Below are 27,420 nucleotides of genomic sequence, written 5' to 3'. Positions count from 1 at the left end.
AGACATTAGCCAACAGTTGCTTCAGAGCTACGAACTTGAAGGTGATGCGTTCTAAAGTTTAAAAACACTTGAGAGGAGTTCACGTTGATTCTGATGATGCAGTGGAAACAGAAGTGACCTTATTTGAGGGCCATCACAGACAAATTATGGTTATACGTGTACTACTGGGCTTCCAGCGTACACCAATCGTTTTGCCTGTTCGAGCGTTATTCGCTCGAGCGAAGAAGCTGTCAATTCCGTCTAGCGTCATCTGTGAGAACTATTAGACGCTCGAGCAAAAAACCCTCGATGCAGCAGTTTAGTGTATAAAGCGACCACAAACAAGAAAGCCTTCGGCCATAAACCTTCGCGCATCTTCCCCTCCATCCGTTCAACTCGTGCCTTAAGAAAGCCTGCCCCACTCTACCCCTACCCTCCACGCGCCAGTACTATGCACAGGAGACGCGGTTCTGCACAGGTCATTTTGCCAGTGGTCCCACTATAGACGTAGTCTCTCCGAAAGCCAAATGGAATGTTCAACACGGCAGTTCGGGAACTCATAATGGACGATGAGATAAAGACATGATTTCTTCCACCATGATTCTTATCAGGATGAACAGATACTAAAATAACAACAACCTTATTAGGGGAATATAAGTTTTATGTTTGTCTAAATGTATACAATAAATACGAGGATATGACAATTTTTAATGGAATCTTCTCTGAGCCAGCCAGCCCCTATTGCAAGCTCCTAGAAGAAATTACATAACCAATCTATTCCACTAGAACTGAGGGTCTCGATATATTATAATTTTTAAATACAGGCAAACAATTTACATTTTGTAAAATAACAATTAACTTACAAACATATGGGTTAATCAATTCTCAATTAACTACAAGTTCTAAAATTTCGTTAATTATTCGAGGCATTTTGAGTAACTAGGTATTATTTTCTTTTTCAATTCTTTTGTCATGGTTTGTTGGGCATTACGAGTTCTTTTTTCAATTGAGAATTTGGGTTTGGTTAATTAGATATACAAGCGAGGGTTGAGACGCTTATTTATTCGTCGTACGTCGCTTCTGCATTGTGCTTTCTGTTCACGTACCACTTGTAGAAGGACTCCAACTTTGGACCCTGAAAAAGAAGAAAATGGAAAGTTAGAAGTAGGGGAATAGATAGAAATAGACATGGTTAGTCTGTAACTTACATCGACATTATTTTTTTGCAGATAGAGTCAGGTCGTTGATATAAAAATGAACAATAGTACTTATAATAATGTCCTCCTCAGTGGCCGTGCTGTCTAAGACACCTTGCTTTGGACGGCGGCTGCGGGACGGCATGGGTTCGATCCCGGGTTCAGTCTCCGGCAGGCAGACAACTTTGCATTCCTATAGGTCTCTTACCATCAGGTTTCCCAACAAGAATCCTGCGAAAACTCATCTTTCCTCTCTCATTCGAACCACATGGCCTGCCATGCCAATCCAAGTCTTGTTGATTTAATTATTATAATAATATATGGACATGAATGCACATTATGCAGTCCTAAATTATGTAACCTTCTCCATTCACCTGCCTCCTTTTCGCATTTAGGTCCAAATAATATCTTTCTAAGGATTTTAGTTTCAAATACCCCTAATTTATGTTCCTCTTTCAATGTAGTGAACCAAGTTTCATACCCATATAATACTACATGCAAATTTACTGTTTTGTATATTTTAACTTTCAGTTTCTTAGATATTATATAAGAGGCTAAAAGTTTGTGAAGAGAAAAGTGTTCTTAGCTTAAGGCTTTCCGGAAATATGTATTATTGGGAAACATCCCAATCGTTTTTACTCGTTTTGACATGGTTAGAATGGGCTACTTTGATCCACTTTTGTCAACATGAGGATTTTAGATTAATAAAATTTCTGTATCATGAAAGAACCTCCAACACTTATAGCTATAATGTTATATTTGTTGTAAGTGTCTTTGTTGTCAACCCAGCTCTGCTGATTTCTGATGGAGGAGTACAGAGCGACAGTGGTCCTCGGGTACTTCAATGTTTGACAATACTATGTGTTTGCTGGTGATAACTACAGATAAATCATAAAATACGCAGAAAGCAGCTATACTATTGTTTGGTTTGAGAATTAAGACTTTCAACATTCAGTTATTAACATAAAATGTAAATAATGAGATTTTCTACAAAACTACTATTTTTATTTTTTGATAATAGATTTATTCCATATATTATGAAAGTTTACACAATTTGGAACGTTTCTGAAAAAAAGAACCGGAAGTTGATAGGTGCCACCATTCCCGAGGTAGCTATATCAAATCAAAAATATCCAATATGGCGGACTCTTTTCAACATGGCGGGCGTCAGCACGCAGGTAGCGATTAGCTACTAGACTGAACATATCTTAAGTAGGCCTAGTGTACCTACCAAGTCTCTTGTTTTTATAAAAAAGTTAATGATTCCGGTCTTAACCGCCGGACTGTGATAAAGACACACTTTTTTGGGAGACTATCCTCCATTTGGAAACATATTTTATGGCGCATCTTTCATTAAAATACATTAAACCTTATATCGTTTTAAAGCTTATAAATTTGGCTACAACTTTTATTCGAAACAATTTCTTGTCAATTTGTTCAAAAGTTACAAGGCAAAAACTTTAAAAGTACTTTTTTAAGATTATTTTTTAAATTACTGCAAAACTACCAACATTATCGAAAATTTAAACAGAATCTTCTTTGTAGCCCATTCAATGAGGATTATGACCAAAAAAAGATTACCTGCCTACGACCATTGGTTACGGAGATGTCGGTCAATAACTGAGAGTTTTCGAAATTGATGTTTGGGTGGGGGCTGGGGGGGAGCACCAGGGGGAGGGGCGGGGACTTTTGAGATTTTGCACTACTAGTAGTGTTCTAACAACTGACCAAAATTCAACTTTTACGGAATTATTCCCAACATGAAACCTTTATTGACTGGGCTATCAATTTTTTGAGCTAACTCAATTTTTGCTTTAGATATTCTGATGAAATAGTAATTAAATAAATTTATTTCTGTTATCAATTATAAAAATAATAAACTTATTGCTAGTTTTTTCTAATCTAAAATGAAGGCTGTTAATTTCCAAATGGTGATAGGGGTCAACATTATTCAAAATTTGTCGATGTGCGATTTTTGTTTGTTTTTGATAATGTCCTTACATAAAGAGCATCTGTTGTTCACCTAGCCTCTAATCAAGGGTTATCTGGGGCTATGGTCGAGATCGAGAATGTGTAGGTTGCTTCCTACACATCTCCATTCTTCGCAGATTTGATTATTCATAAATAGGTTGTCCATAAAAAAGTTTGTTTGCAACTTCACAATTTAGGGACAGGACGGTTACTTGAATATGGGAATCTGCTTCTGTTTATTCACAACCAATAACCTGTCTTTGTCTATTCTAGGTGGCAGGAGTTGCATAATTTGGAAATGAACCATAATTTTCCAGCGCGCTAGAGTGATAGAGAGAGAATTACATTGCCTCCTATGTCATTAGACTTCAGAAGTTTCTGTGAGGGTGTGTGAAAGTGCAAGTGTACCAAACTCTGGTGAATGATAGCACTCGTGCCACTACAAACGGTGACGAAGACATACTATAAGTCGAGTATGGACAGAATTGGGATTCCAATTAGATGAAGTAAGTGCTACCGGAAGTCACCTGAACACCATAAAGAATTTCTGTGTATCACATGAACCAAGGTATGTGTTTGTCTGCCATTCAAAAGTGTAGTTGTAAGTAAATTTTATAGACACTCTATAGAATTAGGTTTTTTTCATATTAAATTAAATTATACTTTATTCCAAATTTTTGATGAATAATGAAAAGGAACTACGACAGTCCACATTTACTCAGAGAAGAGGAAATTTTATTTTTTCCAGAACGAACAAGCCTGGGCGAACATTCTCTCGGGGGAATTCCCCCTTAATCCCTTTATTGTAGGTAATTGTCCAGGTTATTTATAGTGGCTTACTATTATTTGGATGACGAGGGCCTGCCCCAACGAAGTCCTTTTTCGAAAATTCTCGTCCTTCGAAAACTGATGTAATATTCCAAATTCTAAAAAAATGACACGTATTTAATGTTCCTTCTAGAGAACCCAAGTGAATCCTCATGTGGTTTGCTTTGGCTGTTGTCTAGATATCCGTAATACTTGGCACCTTTAAAGTATTTCGTATCACAGATATCTGTATAACAGTGAGAGCAAACCACACGAGGATTCCCTTGAAAGTCCCAGAAGAAATTCTGACTTCGGAATATCGTAGTGGAAGGGGGAGGAATTTTGCTGGGGTAGTAGAATCAGACTTTGTGACCTCACCTGATCATCAGTCCACGTTCTCGCGGACGAAGAAGAAGCATCCGATTCTGTGAGTGGCACTTGTCCTTGGGACTCCATGAACATCCCAAATAGGTCCTCCAGCGATGGGATATCTCTGCACAAGAGCGGGAATAAAGATTGTGATAAATACAGATAGCACGCTATGTTACACGAAAAGAGTACAATTGAATAAAGTGTTTTAAAACTCTGACATACACATGCACAAGAATGGCACCCCAAAGAATCTCTTGTGGAGAGGGATGACCGTTCTTTTAACCTTTTATTGTTAGTTTATTTAGCCTTTTAGGCGTCGTCTCATGGGGTGATTGCTTAGTTTTAGACTTCAACGGTGGATGGTCACCACTTACATTTCACTCATTATTTTTAATTCTTGGCGTCTCGAGAGGAGGTGATCGCCTTGAGAGATCCTCTTAAATCCACTGATGACACACATGTACGCATGAGTCTTGTCATTTGCTAACCATATCTGATGTATATGTATATGCATGGCACTTTTGCTTCATTGGGACGGCCACCGTAGCAGAGTGGTTAGCAGATCGCGCTACGACGCCAGGTGTCACGGGTTCGAATCCAGGCCTGGGTATGGATGTTTATGATTGTCTACCCATCAATTTCATCACTCATCTCCATCTTCGCAAATTATTCAAAAGTGGCATAAAAGCGAAGTACAATAATAAAGCAAATCAAAATAAAGGAAAGATGAAATTGACGAGAAGACAATCATAAACACACATGGACAGGACACAATACAAGCCTACAGAGGATTATACTGCTGGGAGTCCAGTCTCTTCTCAGCGGGTCGCTCCTTAATCCCCATATGCACGTATGCATGCATAAGGGTGATCGTTATTGTAGGGAATAAACACATGGTAGCGAGATAGTGAATTCCGACCACCATAAATGTGCCTTCACCAGACATCGAAACTTGGTAAATTTTGATATCGTTCTCCATTTCGAAACTTGTGGATACGCCAGCGAGTGTGTCAGAAATAAAATGAGCGGGGTAAGGAGGTGGTGGGAATAATACTAAAAAGACATAGTCACGTTTAGTATACTCTAGAGTACCATGCAAAAATGAATATTTTGGGCCAAAATAACGTTTATTTATGTAGTTTTTCTTTGCTGGAAGAGCTAAGCTGAACAGGTCTCTCATGTTCCCCCCGACCATAGGCGCCGACTCCATGGGGCTCGGGGGGCTCGAGCCCCCCCAATGTTAATGATGTGGGGGCAGAGCCCCTCAAATAAGTTTGCTTAAGAGGATCTAATGTATTATTTTGCTTCTCTTGTAAAGTTTACTCTGAATTGTGCAACATGAACTTAACTTTAAATACACGTTTGAAATGTTCTAGACCATCAAATTTGGGGGGCTGAGACCGCTAAACCATCAACTTTGGGGGGGGGGGGGCTATGAACGGAGACAGCAAAACACACGACTTATTACTATATACTAAGTATATAATTATGAGTATTGTTAACATTTTTACTAAAAAGAGTTTCAAAATAACGAGGTGATATGACAATTATACCAGTATGTTGTTTAGTGAATTCTGAACAATTTGAGGTTGTAAACACGATTTTCAGGCAATATTTATATGTACGATATTTAGTTATCCTCGAAATCTCTTCCTCTAGTCCAAAGAATAAGGGGAAAATAATTCTAAAGTCTTTGAGTTTATTTCACACTGGCTTGCAGTAAAGTACGCAAGGAAAGCTTATGAAAAGTCTGTATTGCAAAAGCGGGAACGGCTATGATGAAAGGCATTATTGCTAAAGCACGGCGTGCTATGTGTTTATTTATTATTGCAAAATTAAATTTAAAAAGTAAGATATTGTAGCAAGAACAAAAAAGTAAAACTATTTGCCTGCGATTTGTGTTAGCATTTATGTAAATAATTAAATAAAACTGTTAAATATTGTAAATATTGGCTCTTTTTATGGGTACGTCAACACTACGGTTCTTTGCACCCGTCACATGTCCTTTCTTTACAAGTCTGTTGCATACATTAAAACACACCCATGCCCTCGCCGGGACTCGAACCCGAGACCTCCGGATCAAAGCGAGTTGAGTCGACCACCCAACACGCTCGGCTACCGAGGCAGACATAAAACTGTTATGTTGGCCTCCTAATGTAAATACATAGCCTACTTTTAAATAAAAATGTTAATTGTTATCTAAAAAACAAATGAGCAGACACACGTTTTTCATGTTACATTTCATTTGTATGAGGAATATAATAGCTGCTTAAAAACTGCTATAAGAAGACGTAATTTTTATTTTTTAAAAAGGGAGGGAGTGAGTCATTCATTCATTCATTTATTTCAGTGATCAGAGGCCCCACAATAATTTTGACAAGTCGGCGCCCCTGCCCCCGACCTCGTCACTGGAGTACGCCACTGAATTAACAGACTATGTGCGCTTTGTCAGTAGTCTAAAGACTCATAATCCAATTAACTCATTATCATATAATTTTTCTTAAATGCGTATTTGATTTTCTTATTCTGAAAGTTTCTACAGACCCAGTGTCCGACATCGAAAGAGGAAGGGAAAAAGTTAAGGAACGAACGCAAGAGCTAACGATGTCCGGACGGAAAAGAATCAAAAAGCCTCAGGCTAAATCCATTTCCTATTCGGTCTTTTCATTTTTAGCAAATTGAGCACGCAACTTCTGAAAGATACGTCGAAACTATTCCCTCTTTTCAGTACCCTCAATTCAACAGGAGAAACGAAGATAAACAAACTTCGAATTCGCCACCAGTGGGCAGCAGAGGTTGAATGCCTCCAAGATGTAGTGAAGTAGCGGAATTCCTAACTTTCATGCAGAGGGATATTTGTGAAAAGGAATATGCATGTACTTGTTTATTTTTCACATGTTCTTTCGTCTTTCTTTCGTCTCAAACTTCACGAAAATGTTGCAGAGAATAAAGAAAGGTTGGTGGCTGTAGGCAGAGATATTGCCCTTTTTTGACTGCTACCTACGAAGTAACAGTACCCATAGGCAGGGCAGGATTAAGGTGGGTGCTATTGATGCTGCAGCACTAGGGCCATTCCTGAAATAGGCCCAGATGAAAATAGACGAGAATTTTTTGAAAGCTGAACGTTTTTCTTTTGCTATATTAACCTGAAAATAAATCTTAGAATGAAATTTGGAGCCCCAATTTCGGACGCCTAGACATAGCATTACTTATCATACAGTTACTATTATTCTTGCGCTGTGACGTAACTATAACGTCGTTGTGTTTATTGTTCACCGAAGATTTCAAGCATCAGGCCAAATTTCGTCTTAATCCGGCCCTGCCCATAGGCCCGTAGCTAAAACTGATTTCCAAAGAGGCTCGCATTTTATCATGTAGGTTTGTTTGAATTGTGCCTTATGTAATTTTGAAAGTCGAAATGAAGGTAATTCGAGCATGTGAACACACACAGGCCCGCATGTACCCCTCTCTCTCTCAATATATGTATGTATGTGTGTGTGTGTGTGTGCATGCATGTGTGTGTGTGCGTGTGTGCATAGGAGTAACTTGACGAGGGCAAGGGGGGCACTTGCCCCTTTAAAATTTTCAGGTTTATTAAAATTTACAAGTTGAGCAAAGTAACAAAGAGTAATATTTGTGATTTCGCAAACGTCGTAGTTATTTATCAAATATTTATGTACGCTGTTTTTAGATGAAAAACTTTTCGAGTCTCTTCCACCAAATTTAATCCTCAGGTTTGATTCTACCCCCTCAAATTTCGGCCCCAACTCTGATTCTGCCCCCTCAAAATTTGGCTCAGTTTGATTCTGCCTCCTCAAAATTAAGCCCAGTTTGATTCTGCCCCCTCAAAAATTGGCTCAGTTTGATTCTACCTCCTCAAAATTTAGCCCAGTTTCATTCTGCCCCCTCAAAATTAGGCCCAAGTTTAATTCTGCCCTTTCAAAATTAGGACCAGTTTGATTCTTCCTCCTCAAAATTAGGCCCAAGTTTAATTCTGCCCTTTCAAAAATAGGACCAGTTAGATTCTTCCTCCTCAAAATTAGGCCTAAGTTTAATTCTGCCCCCTCAAAATTAGGTCCCAAGCTACGCCCATGTGTGTGTGTGTTTGCAACTGCACCCTCGCTCATACACACATTGACAGTATTTTGACTAAAATATTTGTTTACAATTGTATCACTTCACTCATTGCTTTTAACATTTTGCTCTTAGTACACATTGAGGTATTTATAAGTTATTATTAAAACTACTAAAAAATAGAATCTTCTAAAGTTTAAGAATAAGTTACACAATTTTATAAACATTGTGAAGATTGCTTTCATTATTATGAGAAAATATTAATTTGTGGTAGTGTTTAGACAGAGTGCTGCAAGGAGAAGATTTCGCTGGAGCGCCAAATAGTTCGCACGAACAACACTAGATAGCGTACGGAATTGAGAAATTTTCTCGCTCGATCAATAACGCTTGAACAGGCAAGACGAGTGGCATACACCCGAAGCCCAGTAGTACACGTATAACCGTAATGTGTCTGTGGTAGAGGATCTTCAAATATGAATCGTGAAGTGCTAGACCCAATGAAATTGAAACTTAAGTGAACATAGTCATCTCCATGTTAAAATGTATTTTAGTTAATCTTATCAATACGCAATGATGTGTGAAAATGAAATAGATGATTGTGGGCTGAAACTACCAAGGCAGATATTTTACATATAGTGTGTCTACGATTATTGTCACATTAAAATGATATTTCATTGTATACGCTCGAGGGTGGTGGTGCAAGCGAGCGAGCGAAAGTGGTCCCGTGCAGTACTCTAGTGGTGACGATTCGACAATAACTCTGAACTGTACACTTTTATAAGTTTTCCACTATTCCTTACATATTTTTCAAAACTGTTTATATTTACCTGCTTGCTGGAGGATTTGACCCAGCCGCTCGTTTTGCCGCTACTCCTCGACACATGGGGGCGAACACGAATCTCCTGGAAAACAAAGAAATTGTATCATTGGCATCTGTCTTTGAATGGAAAAATAAAGAAAAACAAACTGTATCTTTGGATGTTTTCGTTGGGATGTCTTTTTGAAATGAATTAAACCAAATCTATACGTAATTAACACAAGGTGTTGAAGGAAATAAACGATAAATAGCAGAGTTTTCTGTATTTGACTACTATCTTTTTATTGCAAGGGTTTAAAGATTAATACAGTACCAGTTGAAATATGTATATTTGATTTGTCGCTGATGTCCGATAGTGTGAGACGTAGGTCCCATTTATATATTTTACGAAGCTGAAATTTAGCCAAGTATAAATGCTTTAAATAAATCAATAATATAACTGTTATCATGTAAATTCTATTGTTGAAGCACTGTATGCTCGCAAATACAGAAAATGGTTTCGTCAGTTTGAATATTAAATAAAATATGTTATTTTATTTTCTTAGCTCTCATATCACTCATTGGGTTAAAACACAATTGCCGTTTCCTTCCATTCTGCAGTGAAAGAGTAAGTCTTTTTCAAAGAATTCGAAGGAATTAAATACCGGAACTGCCACCTGCGGCGCTGTTGTCGCATGTAGGAGAGAACGTCAGTGCAAATACTACGTTCAATATCCTTGTACGCCGAAGGGTTCAAGTTCAGACTTGTTCATGTTCCTTTCATGTAGAAGTAATGTCGCATTGACACTAGGAAAATCACCGTATGCTATTCTTTACTGTAGATTATAAATTAACGAACTATGTTTAAAAAGGAAATAGTTACCATTTTCTCAGCAACAGAGTTACTATCCTGTGCTGTACAGTGTGAGTGTCAATGTAGGACGTAGATTTTTTTGTTAAGTGTTTTGCAAGCACTTTTGAAACCTCAATCACAATACACTGCATTCTACAAAAAAATGCACGTAGTTGTATGCTGAAACGAACTACATATGAAGAATCAGAAATTGGCAGTTGTAAATGTAAGTACAGTGTCTTCTTTATTGACAACTACTTAATGATGATCAATAATAAGATGAATGGAAGGAAAAGCTTTGTATGAAACGATACAAATCATCATTGCGTCACACGTGCAAGAGTTGAAAATTGGGACGTACAGTCACAGGCAATAAAAATGGAACACCGAAATCCTGAAATACTAGCTTCACTGCAAGGCCGGCGGTGGTAGAACTTTCTATTGAAAATTTGCTATTAAAATCAACTTATCGCCGTAAAGTTAGGCAACACACATAACGCCTTTACAGGGAAGCGAATATTTCAGGATCTACGTATATATTTTTGAGCATTTATTTAGCTACATCTTTGAACTTGGCTGTAGAGTTTCTACTTTTGCTGAAAAACAGGTTCTACGCAATGGCGCAGCGGTTAAAGTTGACGCCTTTGTAATCAACGGATGTCGGGTTCCATCACGATTGTAGGTCCAATCTCGATTAGCCTATCTGAGCATAAGGTAGACTTAAATGAATAGATCTGTCTGTCAGTATACGAGGGATTCAACATGTGTTTGCAACATGCACTAAATACGCCCCTTTCTTTACAAATATTGCCCGACCCTGTGGCCGAGTGGTTAGCACATCGCGCTGCGACGCCAAGGGTCCCGGGTTCGAATCCCGGTCGGGCTTGGTTGTTTGTGAATGTCCATTCATCAATTTCATCATTACATCACTCATCCCCATCTTTGCAAATTAGCCAAGAGGCACAAAACGCGAAGTAAAATAAACTAAAATCAATCAATCAATCAATCTTTACAAATATTATATAGTCAAGCTGACCTCCGGGGAGAGTGGATAGCACAGCGCGCTACAACACCAGTGGTCCCGGGTTCGAATCCTGACCTGGGCATTATGTTATTCGTGAGTGTCCGTTCATATCATCACCCATCCCCATCTTTCGCGATTCGCCAAAAGTGGCAGAAATGCTAAGTAAAATAAACCAAATCAATCAGCAGAAACTTTCATACCTTTGCAAATTGAAACACAGTATTCGCACAGATCTGTTTTCTTTAAAATGCATCACAACTGACCTATACACGAAAAAACTCATGGATGTAGATTAATTTGAAAGTTTATAACTGAAGATAAATTATACGAGTACCATTCCGTCTCGTAACCCAGAAGTAATAATAGGAGTCAAATTGTCCATCGTTATTTTCATTACTTTTTTATTCTACATCCTGTGTTGTTTTAAGGAATGAAATTATGTTGGTGCGAAACAGGCATTGCCCTCTGCTTATTGACCTCTTTTTTTCAATTCATTATCATCATATTGTGCAATACAGACCGAATGAAAATGGTGATGGATAATTCGCCTACTGTTTCTTTTGCCGTTGCGTGTACTAAGCAATGACTATGCATGAACAAACATGAACTAGCTTGTAGGCGTGGACTGAAAAGGCATTGAATTAAGAGGTATTCGAGCAGTGAGAGATATTTGGATTGGGGTTTATGTAATTCTTGCACATAGGATAATCAGATGAACAAATATTCTCGGCAAATTGTCCATGATTATTTTAGATAACTTTTCTCTTGCATCCTGCGTGGATTTTTACGTATGCTGTTGCAGAGGATTTTAGCAGCTTGTTTGTGGGTTATATTTCAATTCTTGAAGCTCTCGTTGGTTAAAACAGAATAAACATGATAATAGGCAATTTGCTTGGTAATACTTATGAATCCCACTGTATCCTTACATTGGGCTATACTTGTGTACATTCACCTCACTTTTAGTAGTGGCACAATTCGCCTCTTTACACATAATTTTTGTCAAAGGGGATTGTTTTTACGAATAAGTTTATATTTCTTCGTGTAATTCTTCTCAGTGGAAGTAAATTAATTTTACAAAACATTAAAATAAGTGCATCAAAATCGTTCTAAACAAACTACACAGTACTATCAGATTCATTAACTTTACATTATAATTTGAAATGTTAATTTTAGAATGAATGCTTAAGAATCACAATTACGGTTATAATTTTGGCGATATTACAAATTCATTAATTGGAAATATTTGTAGCGATGATTTTTTTTTTAAAAAAATATAAAGTGTTCACCATATGACAAAGGAAAATAACAAAGACTTGACCCACCTGCAATCTATGGCGTCTGACGTCACGAAAAGGCCTATGAGCAACACGAGCGTCAAAGACTTCATCAGAGTCTGGTACCGCCATCCTTTGGGCATGGTTCTGGAAAGAAAGAGGAATGCGTTTATGAGCCTGTGTCTTGAGGAAGGTGGCTCCAAATTACATTACGGTTAATTGTCCCAAGCATCTTGCTTGTAAGCCTTCGTGCGGTGGATTGTGGGTAAGGAGAGGTTCTCTAGCAGCACAGACCGGTTAGATATTTGTCAGTGGGAGGGTGAGAATTAGCTTTAATACTTAACAAACTTTCCATTGTAAAAAAATACTGCACTCTTGTTGGCCGAACACAATATGCTTGTATCTTTGTGAGAATTCAGAAATGGAAGTTTATGCTACCGTCTTCCTTGATAAAGACAAGTGTGTTATGTTAAAACGCTTGGCAATACACAGTGGCGGCGATGCCGGCTTTAGGACCCTTACAGAACTGAATAAGTGGGCCCTACAAAAAAGCTAGCTACATAACTTATTTCTGCAGTTTCCAATACCTCAAAAGGGCCTCTCCCATGGCGCAGTGATAGCGTCATTGCCTTGTAATCAAGGGGTCCCGGGTTTGATACCCGGTGGAGGCACAAGTGGTTCGGATTCCACTTTAAACTGTAGGTCCAGTCCCGATTAGCCTTACTGTGCATAAAGTGGACTTAAACCAGCAACTCAAACCAAACCAATACCTCAAATTTTTATACAAACTTAAACTTGACGGCTTTTTGATGTAGTCACCGACAATAAACCGACAATAAACAAAACAATTCAACAAAACAATTCAATAAACAAAACAATTCAACCACCAGAAACCATAGGCGGAGTTTGAGCTTTTGCTTTGGGGGGGGGAGGGGGGGCAGACTCTGGGAGAAGCATATGATGTACCTGAGGGTTATTGAATATCGCCTAGTTGATAAGGGGTCTGGACTGTAGGGATGACCAGATCCGGATCCTCGCGGATCCGAAATCCGGATCCGGTTGGTTCCGGATCCTAAGGATCCGGATCCTAAAATTTTTCGGATCCGGATCCGTGGATCCGGAATTTTCAGATCCGGATCCGGAACTTTCGGATCCGGATCCAGAATTTTCGGATCCGGATCCAGAACTTTCGGATCCGGATCCAAAACTTTCGGATCCGGATCCGGTACTTTCAGATCCGGATCCGGTACTTTTGGATCCTGATCCGGAATTTTCGGATCCGGATCCGTTTTGCCATCCCACATGCGCTTCTTTGGAAAGTAAGAATGTGCTTATAACATATTGTTACCTGCTAATATACATATATATATAATATACATACACACATATATATATATAGTGTGTGTGTGCGCGTGCGCGATTTGTAATTAATTAATACACTTACAAGGGAGGTCTAAGTCTCCCTCTCCGATTTCCATGAAACTTGCAGGGCCCAAATGAAGAAATACGTGTTTTCTTGTTTCGGCAAAAATTTGTTCCAGGGGGCAACCACCTCTCAAATGTCAAGATGAGGACAAATTGAAGTGGGGATCTGACCCCTGTGTTCCCCTCCGATTTCCATGAAACTTGCAGGGCCCAAATGAAGAAATACGTGTTTTCTTGTTTCGGCAAAAAAATTGTTCTAGGGGGCAACCTCCTCTCAAATGTCAAGATGAGGACAAATTGAAGTGGGGATCTGACCCCTGTGTTCCCCTCCGATTTCCATGAAACTTGCAGGACCCAAATGACGAAATACGTATTTTCTTGTTTCGGCAAAAAAATTTGTTCTAGAGGGCAACCTCCTCTCAAATGTGTATAGAAGGGCCCAAAGGAAGAATTACGTGTTTTTTTGTTTCAGCTAAAAACTGTTTTAGGGGGCAAAACCCCCTCAAATGTCAAGATGAAGACAAATTGAAGTGATGATCTGACCCCTGTGTCCCCCTCCGATTTCCATGATACTTGGGGCCCAATGGAAGAAATACGTGTTTTTTTTGTTTCGGCTAAAAAACTGTTTTAGGGGGCAAAACCCGCCTCAAATGTCACGATGAGGACAAATTGACGTGAGGATCATCTGACCCCTGTGTCCCCCTCCGATTCTCATGAAATTTGATAGGTGTATAGAGAGGCCGTATGCCCCTTGTTTCTTCCTATGCCATATTTACGTGGTTTCGGGGTCAGATCCCCACTTCAATTTCTCCTCATCTTGACATTTGAGGGGGGGGGGGGTGAATGAAAACATAAATGTGAGAAATTCCATTCCAGGATGAAACCTTTAACACATATAACAAGATAGAAATGTTATACAAAAATTATACAATTGTTCTACAGTTACAGTTCTACAAATTAAAATAAAAAAATTCTGGATCTGGATTTCGGATCCGCTAGGATCCGGTTCTGGCCATCCCTACTATACACCTGCCACGTTTCATGGAAATCGGAGGGGAACACAGGGGTCAGATCCCCACTTCAATTTGTCCTCATATTGACATTTGAGAGGAGGTTGCCCCCTAGAACAACTTTTTGCCGAAACAAAAAAAACACGTATTTCTTCATTTGGGCCCGTTTATACACACACCTTCCAAGTTTCATGGAAATCGGAGGGGGACACATGGGTCAGATCCCCACTTCAATTTGTCCTCATCTTGACAATTGAGTGGGTTTCGCCCTGTAAAACAGTTTTTTAGCTGAAACAAAAAAAACACGCATTTCTTCCTTTGGACCCCACTATACACCTGCCAAGTTTCATGGAAATCGGAGGGGGACACATAAGTCAAATGCCCACTTAAATTTGTCCTCATATTGACATTTGAGGGGGAGGGTTGCCCCCTAAAACAGTTTTTAGCCGAAACAAAAAAAAAACACGCATTTCTTCATTTGGGCCCGTTTATACACACACCTGCCAAGTATCATGGAAATCGGAGGGGGACACAGGGGTCCGATCCTCACTTCAATTTGTCCTCATCTTGACATTTGAGTGGGTTTTGCCCCCTAAAACCGTTTTTTAGGTGAAACATAAAAACACGTATTTCTTCCATTGGACCCCACTATACACCTGCCAAGTTTTATGGAAATCGGAGGGACACAGGGGTCAGATCCTTACTTCAATTTGTCCTCATCTTGACATTTGAGGTGGTTTTGCCCCCTAAAACAGTTTTTTAGCTGAAACAAAAAAAACACGTATTTCTTCATTTGGGCCCGTTTATGCACACACCTGCCAAGTATCATGGAAATCGGAGGGGGACACAGGGGTCAGATCCTCACTTCAATTTGTCCTCATCTTGACATTTGAGGGGGTTTTGCCCCCTAAAACTGATTTTTAGCTGAAACAAAAAAACACGTATTTCTTCCATTGGGCCCCAAGTATCATGGAAATCGGAGGGGGACACAGGGGTCAGATCATCACTTCAATTTGTCTTCATCTTGACATTTGAGGGGGTTTTGCCCCCTAAAACTGTTTTTTAGCTGAAACAAAAAAACACCTAATTCTTCCTTTGGGCACCACTATACTGCCAAGTTTCATGGAAATCGGAGGGGGACACTTAGATAACCTCCCTTGTTAGTCTTACACTTTGTAATTATTTAACACTGCATATATTGTAATGTTTTATTTTAATTTGTAGAACTGTAACTGTAGAACAATTGTATAATTTTTGTATAACATTTCTATCTTGTTATATGTGTTAAAGGTTTCATCCTGGAATGGAATGTCTCACATTTATGTGTGTTTTCATTTCCAATACATTCGAATGAATACATATTCGTTTCAATGGCATTTACAAAATCACCTCTGACATGTGTGCACGAGTGTGTTAGCCGATGCTTAGCAAAGTATTGTAGGAACAACACTTGAAAAAAATTCTTGTAGAACTAACGAAAAATTTCTTTGTAATCGAAGATCATAATACCCTTTAAGGTGTGGTAATATTATAATGGGATTGAGATACGAAACTCTCATATCCGTATCCGGATTTTCGAATCCGGATCTAGATCCGAATCTTTCGGACCCGGATCCGGATCCAAAATTTTCGGATCCAGAACTCTCGGATCCGGATCCAGATCAGAAACTTTCGGATCCGGATCCAGATCCGAAACTTTCAGACCCGGATCCGGATCCGAGGATCCGGAACTCTCGGATCCGGATCCAGATCCGGAACTTTTGGATCCGGATCCGGATCCGGATCCGAACGGATCCGGATTTTTCGGATCCGGATCCGTTTGGCCATCCCTAGTGTGGAGGCCTTCCTCCGGAAATTTTTAAAAAAAGAAAATATTTGAAAATGTTAAATTTCCTCGCTTAAGTAAACAAATATTAATTAGTACGTGTATATTGGTTGTCAGTTTTAAAATAAGCAAAACAGTACGATTATTGAATTTAGCATTTCATTATTTTTTTATTGATACAATACTCGTATTACTTTTAAAATGTTACGGTACAATAGTAAGCTTCAGAAACTTTAGAAAAATTAAATTTAAAAGTTCTTTTGATGCCTCAGCAGTAACTGTTGACTCAACACAAAGTCATTTTACGTTTTTATTTCTTCAAACTGTACACGTCAATCAAATCGTCTAAGACCCGCTATTGCGGCGCAATTACCGCACATGACATCATGCCAAACGTCTAGATTTGCGGTATGGCTTCATAACAAAAATGTAGTAACTGAACTTAATCATGTGTTATTTTATAGTATTTTTTAAGTTGGGGGGCCAGGCCTCCCCTGGCCCCTCCAGAACTCTGCCTATGCGGAAACAATCAGTTAATATTCGTAAGTGGAAGAATAGGCATTTTAGCCATAACTTCGACATGTATAAAAAGCCAAAATAAATAACAAAATCTGATATGATAATATTAACAATAATAGTTACCTCTTACCTACATTGTGATGAATACTAGGATATGGAAATAGAATGGTAGAAACACACAACGAAACGAACTTTACTTGCTGTGGAAGCAAAATTCTTTCAAAGTATCCGGGTTATATAATTTTGTGAAATATTGTGCGCGTTGTTAGAATTGTGTTCGTTTTTTATTGTTAAAAAGTATTTCTTCGACACTCGACAAACAAATTGTACCCTCTTGATTAATAAACTATTTCTTTGATCACAGTCAATGATATTTCATATTAATTTTCATTTTATGTTTCACCTAGTGGTCTGCAGGGTCCTTATCGCCACCATTGGAAATAGCGTTAAGTTGTAAGAAATTTACTGACCATGTCTAAATTCCGATGGAAAGAGGTAAAGTTCCTCTTGTCTCAGTGCGATAGACAGTGAGAGAAAGGCGGTCGCTCATAAGGACGATACGGATGGCATACTGCCGTGTGTAACCACAAGTGAGCAAATTATTACATTAAAATCTATGTTGTACTTTTTACATTGTCTGAATTGCAAATATTTCTTTGCTTACAGATCGTTAGTTAGTCGGTTTTGTATTTTTTCTTCTGCGACAATTGTGAAGTTTGCAGGCCACTGTACGAAACTTGGCTTTTACAGCGAGATAAATCTGGCGTTCCATCCACTGGCCTTTCGTCCCTTGCACCGCAGTGATAGACTTCTACTAAAGTCCCAATCCTCATTGGAACGCCACTTTACTTCAAACAAAGTTCCGAAAGACCAGTTTTCCTCTGACAACTATATGTTAAGTCCACGTGAAGCCCAGAAAATCCTCCCCTAAAATCTTTCACACCAATAGCGTTTTAGGAACTGACAATACTTGTCAAGTCCACGTGGAGTAAATGAAATGTTACCAATTCAGTTTCATTATAGATTTCTTAACGTGAAGTTGCGGTTGCGTTATCTTCGCTAGGTTGTGTCATTTTGCTGTGCTATTTCTTTATGCAATGTAGAAACCTTAGGAGTAATAACGTCGCAGTGAATGAGTGGGTATCTAAACACTGTAGGTAAAAGTGAGAACATAGCTTTTCAGAAAAAAGAAAAAAAAAAAAACAGGTGCTGGCGAGTGTTGCCACAATCTGTAAGCACAATTTCCCTTTGCAAGGGGTAAAATTTCTCTTTTTGGCCCATTTTTTCCCTTCACTTAAAGAATTAATAATAATAATAATAATAAATATTATCGTTGATCCATGTTTGTATGCATGTATAAAATGTTAAATAATTTAACTTTGAAATGGTACGACGCCAGTGGTCCCGGGTTCGAATCCCGGCCTGGAATGGCTGTGTGTGAGTGTCCATTCATAAATTTCATCATATCATTACTCATCCCCATCTTTGCAATTAGCCACCTACTCCCAAAGCCGGGACATAAGGGTGAATGGTCAATAACATCCAGCCCCAAACGGTAGCCAGATGTGGACCAACCCAAATTCCACCCTTCCTCTCAGAACAAAGTATACTATAGCTCGACCACAAGGAAAAAAAACCTTCCGTCCAAAGCGTTCGCGTAACTTCCGTGCCGTTATCGGTGTTCGGGGCAGTGTTGCCAGGTCAGATTTGAAAAATTCGGGAGATCGTTCCTTGGGAAACCAGAAGATCTGCTACAAAATCCGATGATCTAATAGTAGCGGATGAACGACGTTCTTGGGGGCGGAGGGGCGGCATAGTCGTGCTCACCGGGGGGGGGGGAGTGGCGCTCATTGTTTACGGTGTAAACGTCACAGATACTTTTGTAACAATGTTGCTAAACCCCGCTTTCAGGAGTGGACATGTTTCAAACAAAAGAAAGTAAACCGCCCGAGGGAACCGACCAACATCTTTCATCTCTTCCGCATTTTCCGGTTAGAGGGTGCGTGGAAAACACCCTCAAATTTGCCCTTTCTCAGCACCGACACAAGGGGTTTGCGATGCCTCTATTATCGCGAGGAATTTTTATGACAGGAAATGGTAGAAAGTTGTGTTCACAGATGAACGTGCCGCCTTTCGTTGTCGGCGATTTTCCACAATCTTTCAAGTCGAATGCTAACAAAAACAAATCAATTTGCCTTCTGCTGGTGTTCGGTGTACAGCTATCGATAGGGGTGGATACGCGTCCTGCACCATAATGAGAAAATGCATTACGTATGTGATATATATTTGGTGAATTAGACAGCATGTCTTCCTCAATAATTGAAGATAGCAATGCTTATGCTAGGGTGCCACCCATCCTCCCCATATACTAGAAATACACACACACTCACACACACATACATGTATAACATAATTTGCCCACGCTACGAAGTCAGTGTTTCTACCTCGTAAGGCAAGGACGTTTCACTGTGTTTGTGTCACTTCATCCATTTCATCAGTTTTTCATTCATCCATATTTTCGTACTTGCCCGTAGAGGCACAAAAGCGACGTAAAATAACTAAAATAGAAATAGAGTTTAGGGTGGGATAAAATACAGCCATCTAAAAATAGTAATGTAGTAAAAGTAATAAAATAATGTCCTAGCACAATTGAGTAGCGTTTGACATAATTCCACAGTTCAAACAGCACTTTTCACGTCTGAGTGGAGTTCCACTCCACATCTCCCTCCATGTTCAAGTAAGATGAGCAGGAAACGTGTTTTTGAGCTGCCCGTTTGAGGTTCCATAGCAATAGTTTATTAAGGATTTCTCCTGAGAAATCAATAGCCCTGGCAACGCTGACGTGAGCCAGCTGAATGTTCCTTCCCCCCTGCCCTTTCCCGCACCCGCCGGCGCGATGTGCTTCTGCGCAGGTTTTTTTGCTTGTGGTTCCACTATACGACAATTTTTTTTTTAAAAAAATCTCATTTTCAAAACTGGAATCTCTTATAATGTTTAATATAATTAATATTCAGTCTGTCGTAAAATTTCCCTGAAAATTCGCTATTTTTCATAGAATTTCCCTTTCCCTTTTCACTTAAAATTAGCTCAAAATTTCCCTTCAAAAAGGGAAATTTCCCTTCATGTGGCAACACTGGTGCTGGCTGGTAACAAGATACGCGTCCGGTCGGCTTCCTCTCGAGCTGTGTGAAAGATACCGAACTGGCGTTTCCAATGAGGACTCGAACCATATGACCCGTTTCCACGTCTTTACTCATTTGTACGTAGAGTCCCAAGCAGCAACCCGCACTACTTAGCTAGAGAAGAAATACTCGTGATTATAAAGAAATTAATTTTAGTCTGTGGTATGGATCATTAACAGAAGTTATTAACCGAAAAACTATTACATGTCAGGAAACCTACAACAAATAAGAAATCCTTTCACCTTACAATATTTAGGTGGTCTTTTCTTCTTTACTCTGCAGTGCTGGACGACTTACAACATTTATTATTTTACATACTCATATTTGAGTATACCAAGGACCCCTTAAAGGCTTCCTCAACCTCCCTCCGCACTGCGGGGTTTTGCTGTTTATAGATCCGGCACTGTTACAGTTATTCATTTTTTAAAAAAATAACTAGCTACAGTTGTACTCACTTGAAAATGTAACTCGATGCATACAAACACAGGTTAAGCTCATGCTTAACTATAGGCGTTATCATCGCCAAATGTTCATGTTCTTTCTAACACGTGCCCATTGTCAAGAATATCTTGTATATCCATTATAATAGAGAGCATACTCGCACCAAGCTTGTCAATCGTTCTAAGCTGCACTTCCGTTGCTGAAAAGCTCTTTCCCTAGTTCAAATGATGCGCAGAGTGGCAGTAATAGGTTTCTTTTCATCGCTTGATTGCAGGTCATAGGTTAATGTATCCACTCAGCAACTGATTCCTTCCTGTGTCTAACTAATGACGGGGAGAGATTAGTTCAATTTTACATGATAGATGGCAGCAGAGTGATGCAAGCGGAATGCAGCTTCAAACAATTGTATCGCTCGTGCAGTTTTGCTGGCAATGTATTCGTACAGTATAAGTCAGGGGCGTACCCGCAGGGCCCGATAAAGAGTACACATTATTCTCGTATTTCTCATGTACAACATTAATGCAAATTTTCACGATCACTTGCTTAAACAAATTTACCCATTTAATTTTTCATGTCTCCCCCCCTCCCCCCACCGTTCTCTTTATCTTGTGGCTCCTTTTTTAATCTGTTCAAAAGAAAGCATAAACACATTTGCTTCACAACTTTAGCAAGTAATACAAAGATCAAGGCGCATCTATATTCGGAAAAGAGCTTTCGTTAAGTAAATGCCGAAGCCAAACTTATGATGGTGCACCTCGTATGTTCGGGATTTATAATGGTGAACCCTCAACTACTATGGTGGAGTCACGGCTGACTCCACCCAAAGCATTTTTTTTTGTTTGCCGCTTCTTAAAGCGTTTCTGTTCGTAAAGTGCCGTCTTCTATTCTCAATGCAGGCCGTGTGCTTGCAGAGAGTAGACAACTCGTGCAGATAGTGACAACTGTTGTGGTGAAATAACGGTTAGGGGTCATACGAGACCTCACAATAGTAGTTGCGTAGCCTTTTTTACTTTGTGATCAGGTGATCCTTTCTGTAAAAAACATGTCCAGGCGCTTAACTAACTGAGATAGTTTGACATTTTTACAACAGTCAGACATTGGCGAGAGTCTCAAGTAGTAACTTTTGCAAATGTAAACGTGGAGGAAAGTGACAACGAAAGTGAACATAGTGTCCTTGATACACTCAGAAATTAATGACCATGTGTGTGTGACACATATGCTATAAGTGTGTGTAAGGAAGGCACATTTTCATGCTCCCTCCATATCTGAGAAATGTCCTGGGGGTTTAAAAGTTGGTCTTTTAATATTGTGAGTGAAGAGGAAATTATTGTGTAGTGGTACATTTTACCAGGAATATATATTTTTTTTCCTTATATCGAAAACATGTATGTTATGTTCTTTACTATGATACATTAATCTGATTACTATTCTTCTAAGTTTCCTACCATTACAACAATACTTGAGCATAATTTCATTGTCATAGTGGGTATCCATTATGTTAGGTATACTTAAAGAAGGGTTTGAATTTCGTTTGGAAAAAGTGTTACTTTTTTACTGTGTTTCAAAAATAGATCCTTTTGTACAGATTGATAATTTATTATACTTTTCTGCCTTTTTAAAGATACAAAGAATGGTCACAGTCAATTAGAACCTTCAAAAAATACGTAGTCCATCCTCAGTAAGTTTTAAAAAATCGGGTTCAGTTTTGACTACACCATAGTAATTGTGTAACCAAAAAAACATGATAGTTAAGGGTTAACACGAGAAAAGAGAAAAACGCGAGATATGTTCACTAAGCAATGCAAGCCATAATTTAAATTTAGTTTTGAATTATGCTGCATGCGAAATCACTGAAGTAAAGCAGTGTTGCGAAACCATACAAAAATTATGCCAATCTTTTTAGTCAAAGTGAAAATCTGTAGTAACTCTTGGTTTGAGGTCTACAGATTATAAAGAAAAGGTAACCAAGTTTATATTCTGTGTTTGTTACCTTTTCTTTGTAATCTGAAGCTATGAGAACCTTTGTCCAACTCGCATGTCGTCTAGATTTCAATCAGATCATTACGTTGTGCTTTGTCGAAGTTATGAAGCCACTTCTAAGTATAATAGAATCTTATAAAGGCGAAGAAAGATGTCAAGTTTTATCATTGAAAAAAAAAGTAGAAAAGTTTGTATGCATTCAGATAGTGCTGCAAACAAGAACAATTTAAACCAGATCTCCAAACTCCCCGAACCATTCAGCTACTTCCGGCATTGGAAAACACATGGCGACCTAACAAGTGTGAATTGAATATTTTAACGATTATTTCTTGGTTTACAAAAGCTTTAAGATGTAAAGTATAATAAAATTATTATTTTTAATTTCCCTGCAACACACATAGGCTATTAATTCTTAGAGGTCTTTAAGACATGTAAATACTTAGGGGCAAGTTCAAGTCTCGGCCAGTCGGTAAGTAGACTGGTAACACTGCTCTTACGGCCTGTTGTACCATGGGTTAAGTTTTTTAAAAATACTTTTCTCACAAAATACAGTAAAATCAGAAAACACAGGCTAATAATCATTAATACCATTCACACCGTTAATCAAGTGGTGTGAATTATCAACATTAATAAAATGTTTGCGCAAATCGTACAGTGTATTCAAAATCCACATACGTCGAAAGTGGTGCCAACTTATGTGGGCCCGTGGAGCCCGAACCCACCCAATAATTTGCCGTGTTGTTATTAGTATATTCGTTATTGTGATTCGTGGTGGACTGCTTATCGAAATCATTATGTAATAGATTTTTTTTTAAAAATAAAGATGATTGTTGTTGTGCATTAATATCATAATACATGAAAGGGTGCCAACTTCATATAAATATTGGGGGGGGGGCGAAGATTGACAACAATATTTTGTTATGTATAATGTATATACTTCTTGAGGAATTTGGGAGGGGACAAAGTGCCTTGCGCCTATGGAAGGGAGAATTTGTGAGATTTTTGTGAACTTAGAACTCAAGTGTTTGAACCCAGCCAATGTGTTTTGAAAAGTTAGTGTGGATGGACACACAACATCATAGTACTCAACCGGCGAAATATTGTCGTATTAATCTCAATAAACAAAGCTTATCGATGTTCTCTAGTTACTAGTTTTGTTATTTAACAATTCTTGCAGTCTAATCATAATAACGAGTCATTTCTCTTGTAAGAACTTCAACGCCATCTGGTATTAGAATGACAAAACACCGTTGGGTCCAATTTCGTTACCTTCGTACCGGAACGCTGTAACGAGGTTTTGTGGCCGAAGCGGCGGTTTTGAAGGGGAGAAACACTGGTGCGGCTCGTCTGTGAAAATGTGCGATCGCTCTCTGTGCACGACTACAGCATGTCTTGCTTCTGGGACGCGTAAGGGAGAAACTGTATCCAGGCAAGCTATGCGATTGATGACATTCTCTCTTGCTCTTTCGTTCAATAAGGATTGGTGGGAAAGAGATGAGCTAAAGTTAGTTTATGGTGCGGACCCTCTAAACCATTAATTTTCTATTCTGTATGTATGCAACCACGCGGTATAGATTCATGGTTGCCACTGACATTTACTTTTCGTGTGGGATTTGATAAATAAAACAATAGCGCACGATGTAAACAATATCATTGTAGTGGCGGCGATTAGGTGTAAAGGAATTACACCTTGGCACAATGCAGCGATATGTGAGATGAGGCGGGGGAGGGGGAATCAGAATACATTTCCTAACTAATTTACTTTTGTTGCTAGGTGCACCATATTAAATCCGTTAGTTGAAGAAAAGGAAGAATTTAATGGACGGCACATCAAGTAAAGTGCTCATTAAACCTAAAAAAAAACTCCCAGTAATAGCAATGATTTATCCACGTACCCCTAGCACCTCCTCCCAAATTACCTCAACATCCCCTTAATTTTTTTTAAAAGGCCTAAATAACTCAAACCCCTTACATTCGCTAAACACGAACTTACAACCCCCAGATAGGAAATTCTGGATAATAGGATAGTAATAGACACACTGTTGTAATTACACCTAGCTAAATATCGTACTTTATGGGGATTGTGACATTATAGGGGGTATGCGTCATTGGCCTTGCGGGGTGGATGGCACCCCCTGCCAATAACAACCTTGAATATATGTCGTGGTTTGATACAAACAGGATATAATATACAGTTATCTAATGCTTCATAGTGTTGAAATGAACCCGAAATTAGCAAAACGTTTAGTTCTCCTTTATGTCCTCTATGCACTATGATATTGTACGGCTGCGCTTTGTAGGCCTATTACATAACATATTCTTTCCATTTCTATTATTTTGAGTTGCTTTTACACTTACTCGACTAAATAAATAGTAAAATGATTTTTGTAAAATACTTTGTGTAAAGTAGTATGATAGTGTAAACATTTGTGTTAGTTAAAATGCTCAAACAGACGTTTTCGTCTAAAACGGCCCAAGGACTAAACCCAAGAAAAGTAATTTGTTGACCTGCCTGTAATTGAAGTAGGGGCGTTTTTCATTAAAGTAAATCTTACTCTTAGCAGCGCTGTAACGAGTTGTGACCCCAGAGAGCGAAGGGTGGGGTGGGGGTGTTGATTTTTAAGCGCCAGCGAATTGCATTGTTTGTTTCATGTAGGGATGGCTGGCTGAACACTATACCAAACGAGCGTGAGTCTAATAATATAATACATACAATAATTAGAAGAAAAATTATCACAACAAACAAAAAACAACATTCTTTGACTTCATTAAAACATCTACAATAAATCACCCCCCTTGGTTAACAACTATTTTAAACTTAATGTTATATTTGTCAAAAAGCGGGGACTTAATAGTATTGCTCTTTATGATTATTCCATAATTTTTTTATTAATATTTAATTTCAAGGATACATATTAATTAAAGCATAAAGTTTTAAAAATTAGGAAGATATTTACTCGTAAAATTGTCGCGATCGGTTGAGAATCATTGCTCTAATTTACAGAATTTTCGAACAAGACGAGATTTTCTGGGACAGTTAGTCCGGCTTTCGGCCTCTTCTAGACAAGCCTCGAAGGACCTCGTCTCGCGCATACAAGGCATTGGAGCACAGAATCTTGCGTATGAATTAGCCTATTTGTGACTAATTTAAATTTGAGTGGCCTTTCCATATGGCTCGTCGCAAAACACTTACATTCGTGACTGAGAAGTTTAGTGTTGAGTAGTATCGGAATTAGATAACGTCAATCGCTATTTAATATTCGCAATTCATTTGCACGTACTTATAACTAATTTGCACGTACTTAGAATTCATTTGCAAGTACTTAGAGTACTTTACATTTATGTATTTGCATGTTTATAACTTTTTATGAATATATAATTATTTATTTTATGAAAAATATGTATATAGAAGGTAATTAGAGGTACTAAACGCTATGCATATGTTTTTATATTCATTACTGCAAAGTATGTAATGTATAAATCGATAATATTAATGCTTATAATATTGAAAATAAGTTTTCTATGGTTTATGAACCGCTATGAACGCTGGTAATGGGTGTAGGTACAGGTCCAATTACGAAAGAAGACGGTTCCGGTACTCGAACCCGCGATATGCAATATTATTAATTAGTACTATGTAATAATGTATGTTATTATGGTATGAAACACGATGGTCTCAGACGCTAGACAGAATACTGTCTCCGAATCTCGACTCGGCGGTGAAGGTAGACGAGAAAGGAATTTGGGGAAGTGCGGTGATGCCAGACAGAGAGAATGAATTAATATTCCGCGCAGGTAGACGAGAAAGGAATTTGGGGAGTGTGCGTTCAAGGCGAAAGGGTTGTGGGCGGGATGTTGTTGTGACGGACAAATACACAACAAGTCATTTTGGGTAAAATAAATTGGTTAGAGATACGATCCGCTCCGATTTCAGGTGGAAAAAGAAAATGTATCACGGGGTGATTGTGTCCCGTGAAAAAATACAAAAGATTGCAAAATGCTAATTTTAAAAGTCTCCCCTAAGCGGAAAAGTCCGTCTGTGTGTGGAGCGATACGGGCAGTAAAATAGTAAGCGCCAAGCCAGGTACAAAATTTGGACGAAAAAAGGATTTTAAGTTAAAAGGACATGAGGTGAAGGTGATATAATTCAAGGCGGGTGGACGTAAGGAATTTATCTAGTGGAAAGAGAGGCTGTGGGTTTTAAATTTGGACTCGTGGAGTTAACGAGGCAGCGTGAATTTAAAGAGATTGTTAGTTTCCAGTATGGAAAATAAGGGTGGGTAGAAAAGGCTTTGATTTTTCGGCCCGATTTTTGGGGTATTTAAACTTGGGAATCCGAATTTGTCCTCAGATTTCTACTTTTTTCTATTGAGTTTGCTGGTGTCTGCTGAGTTTTCTGTTTTTGAAGATGATGATTCATATTGTAAGTATTGCATTTTTTTTATCTAAGTACAAGTGTTATACGAGAATGGAATTTGACTAGTGTTTTATCCGAAATACAAACTAACTTGTCAAGTTCTATCTCGGTTGTGTTTTTTTGTTTTAGCGGCAAAGTGTTTAGCGTGGCGAGACGGAATAAAAGTGAATTGTAGTAACACTCGCGATTAATGTATTTGAGATTTGTGCAAGATCCCTAACAAGGATCGAACCTAGGACCGTTTGCACCAACAATATTAGCTTTTTTACTCTACA

At 38.7% G+C, this 27,420-nt stretch overlaps 1 protein-coding gene across 2 annotated transcripts in view; it reads right to left on the bottom strand.

The window, feature by feature from the left end:
* Nucleotides 1-633: 633 nt before the first annotated feature.
* The window catches only part of LOC145982987 (uncharacterized), a 58,587-nt gene continuing 31,800 nt past the window's right edge, over nucleotides 634-27,420 (bottom strand). The window contains exons 1-5 of one of the 2 annotated variants that reach the window (XM_083116267.1): nucleotides 20,763-20,877; nucleotides 12,395-12,493; nucleotides 9,227-9,301; nucleotides 4,332-4,446; nucleotides 634-1,114 (exon numbers count right to left, since the gene is read on the bottom strand). In XM_083116267.1, coding sequence (XP_082972393.1) covers nucleotides 1,040-1,114; nucleotides 4,332-4,446; nucleotides 9,227-9,301; nucleotides 12,395-12,493; nucleotides 20,763-20,827 — 429 coding nt within the window. In that variant the 5' untranslated portion in view covers nucleotides 20,828-20,877 and the 3' untranslated portion in view covers nucleotides 634-1,039. Of the gene's footprint in view, nucleotides 1,115-4,331; nucleotides 4,447-9,226; nucleotides 9,302-12,394; nucleotides 12,494-20,762; nucleotides 20,878-27,420 lie in introns of those variants that run through there. The other variant, XM_083116268.1, reaches the window with a different exon arrangement.

The sequence above is a fragment of the Lepisma saccharinum genome, unplaced genomic scaffold (assembly GCF_977018435.1).
Source record: "Lepisma saccharinum unplaced genomic scaffold, izLepSacc3.1 HAP1_SCAFFOLD_519, whole genome shotgun sequence".
Lineage (NCBI taxonomy): Eukaryota > Metazoa > Arthropoda > Insecta > Zygentoma > Lepismatidae > Lepisma > Lepisma saccharinum.
This window is presented reverse-complemented; position numbering and strand designations above follow the sequence as displayed.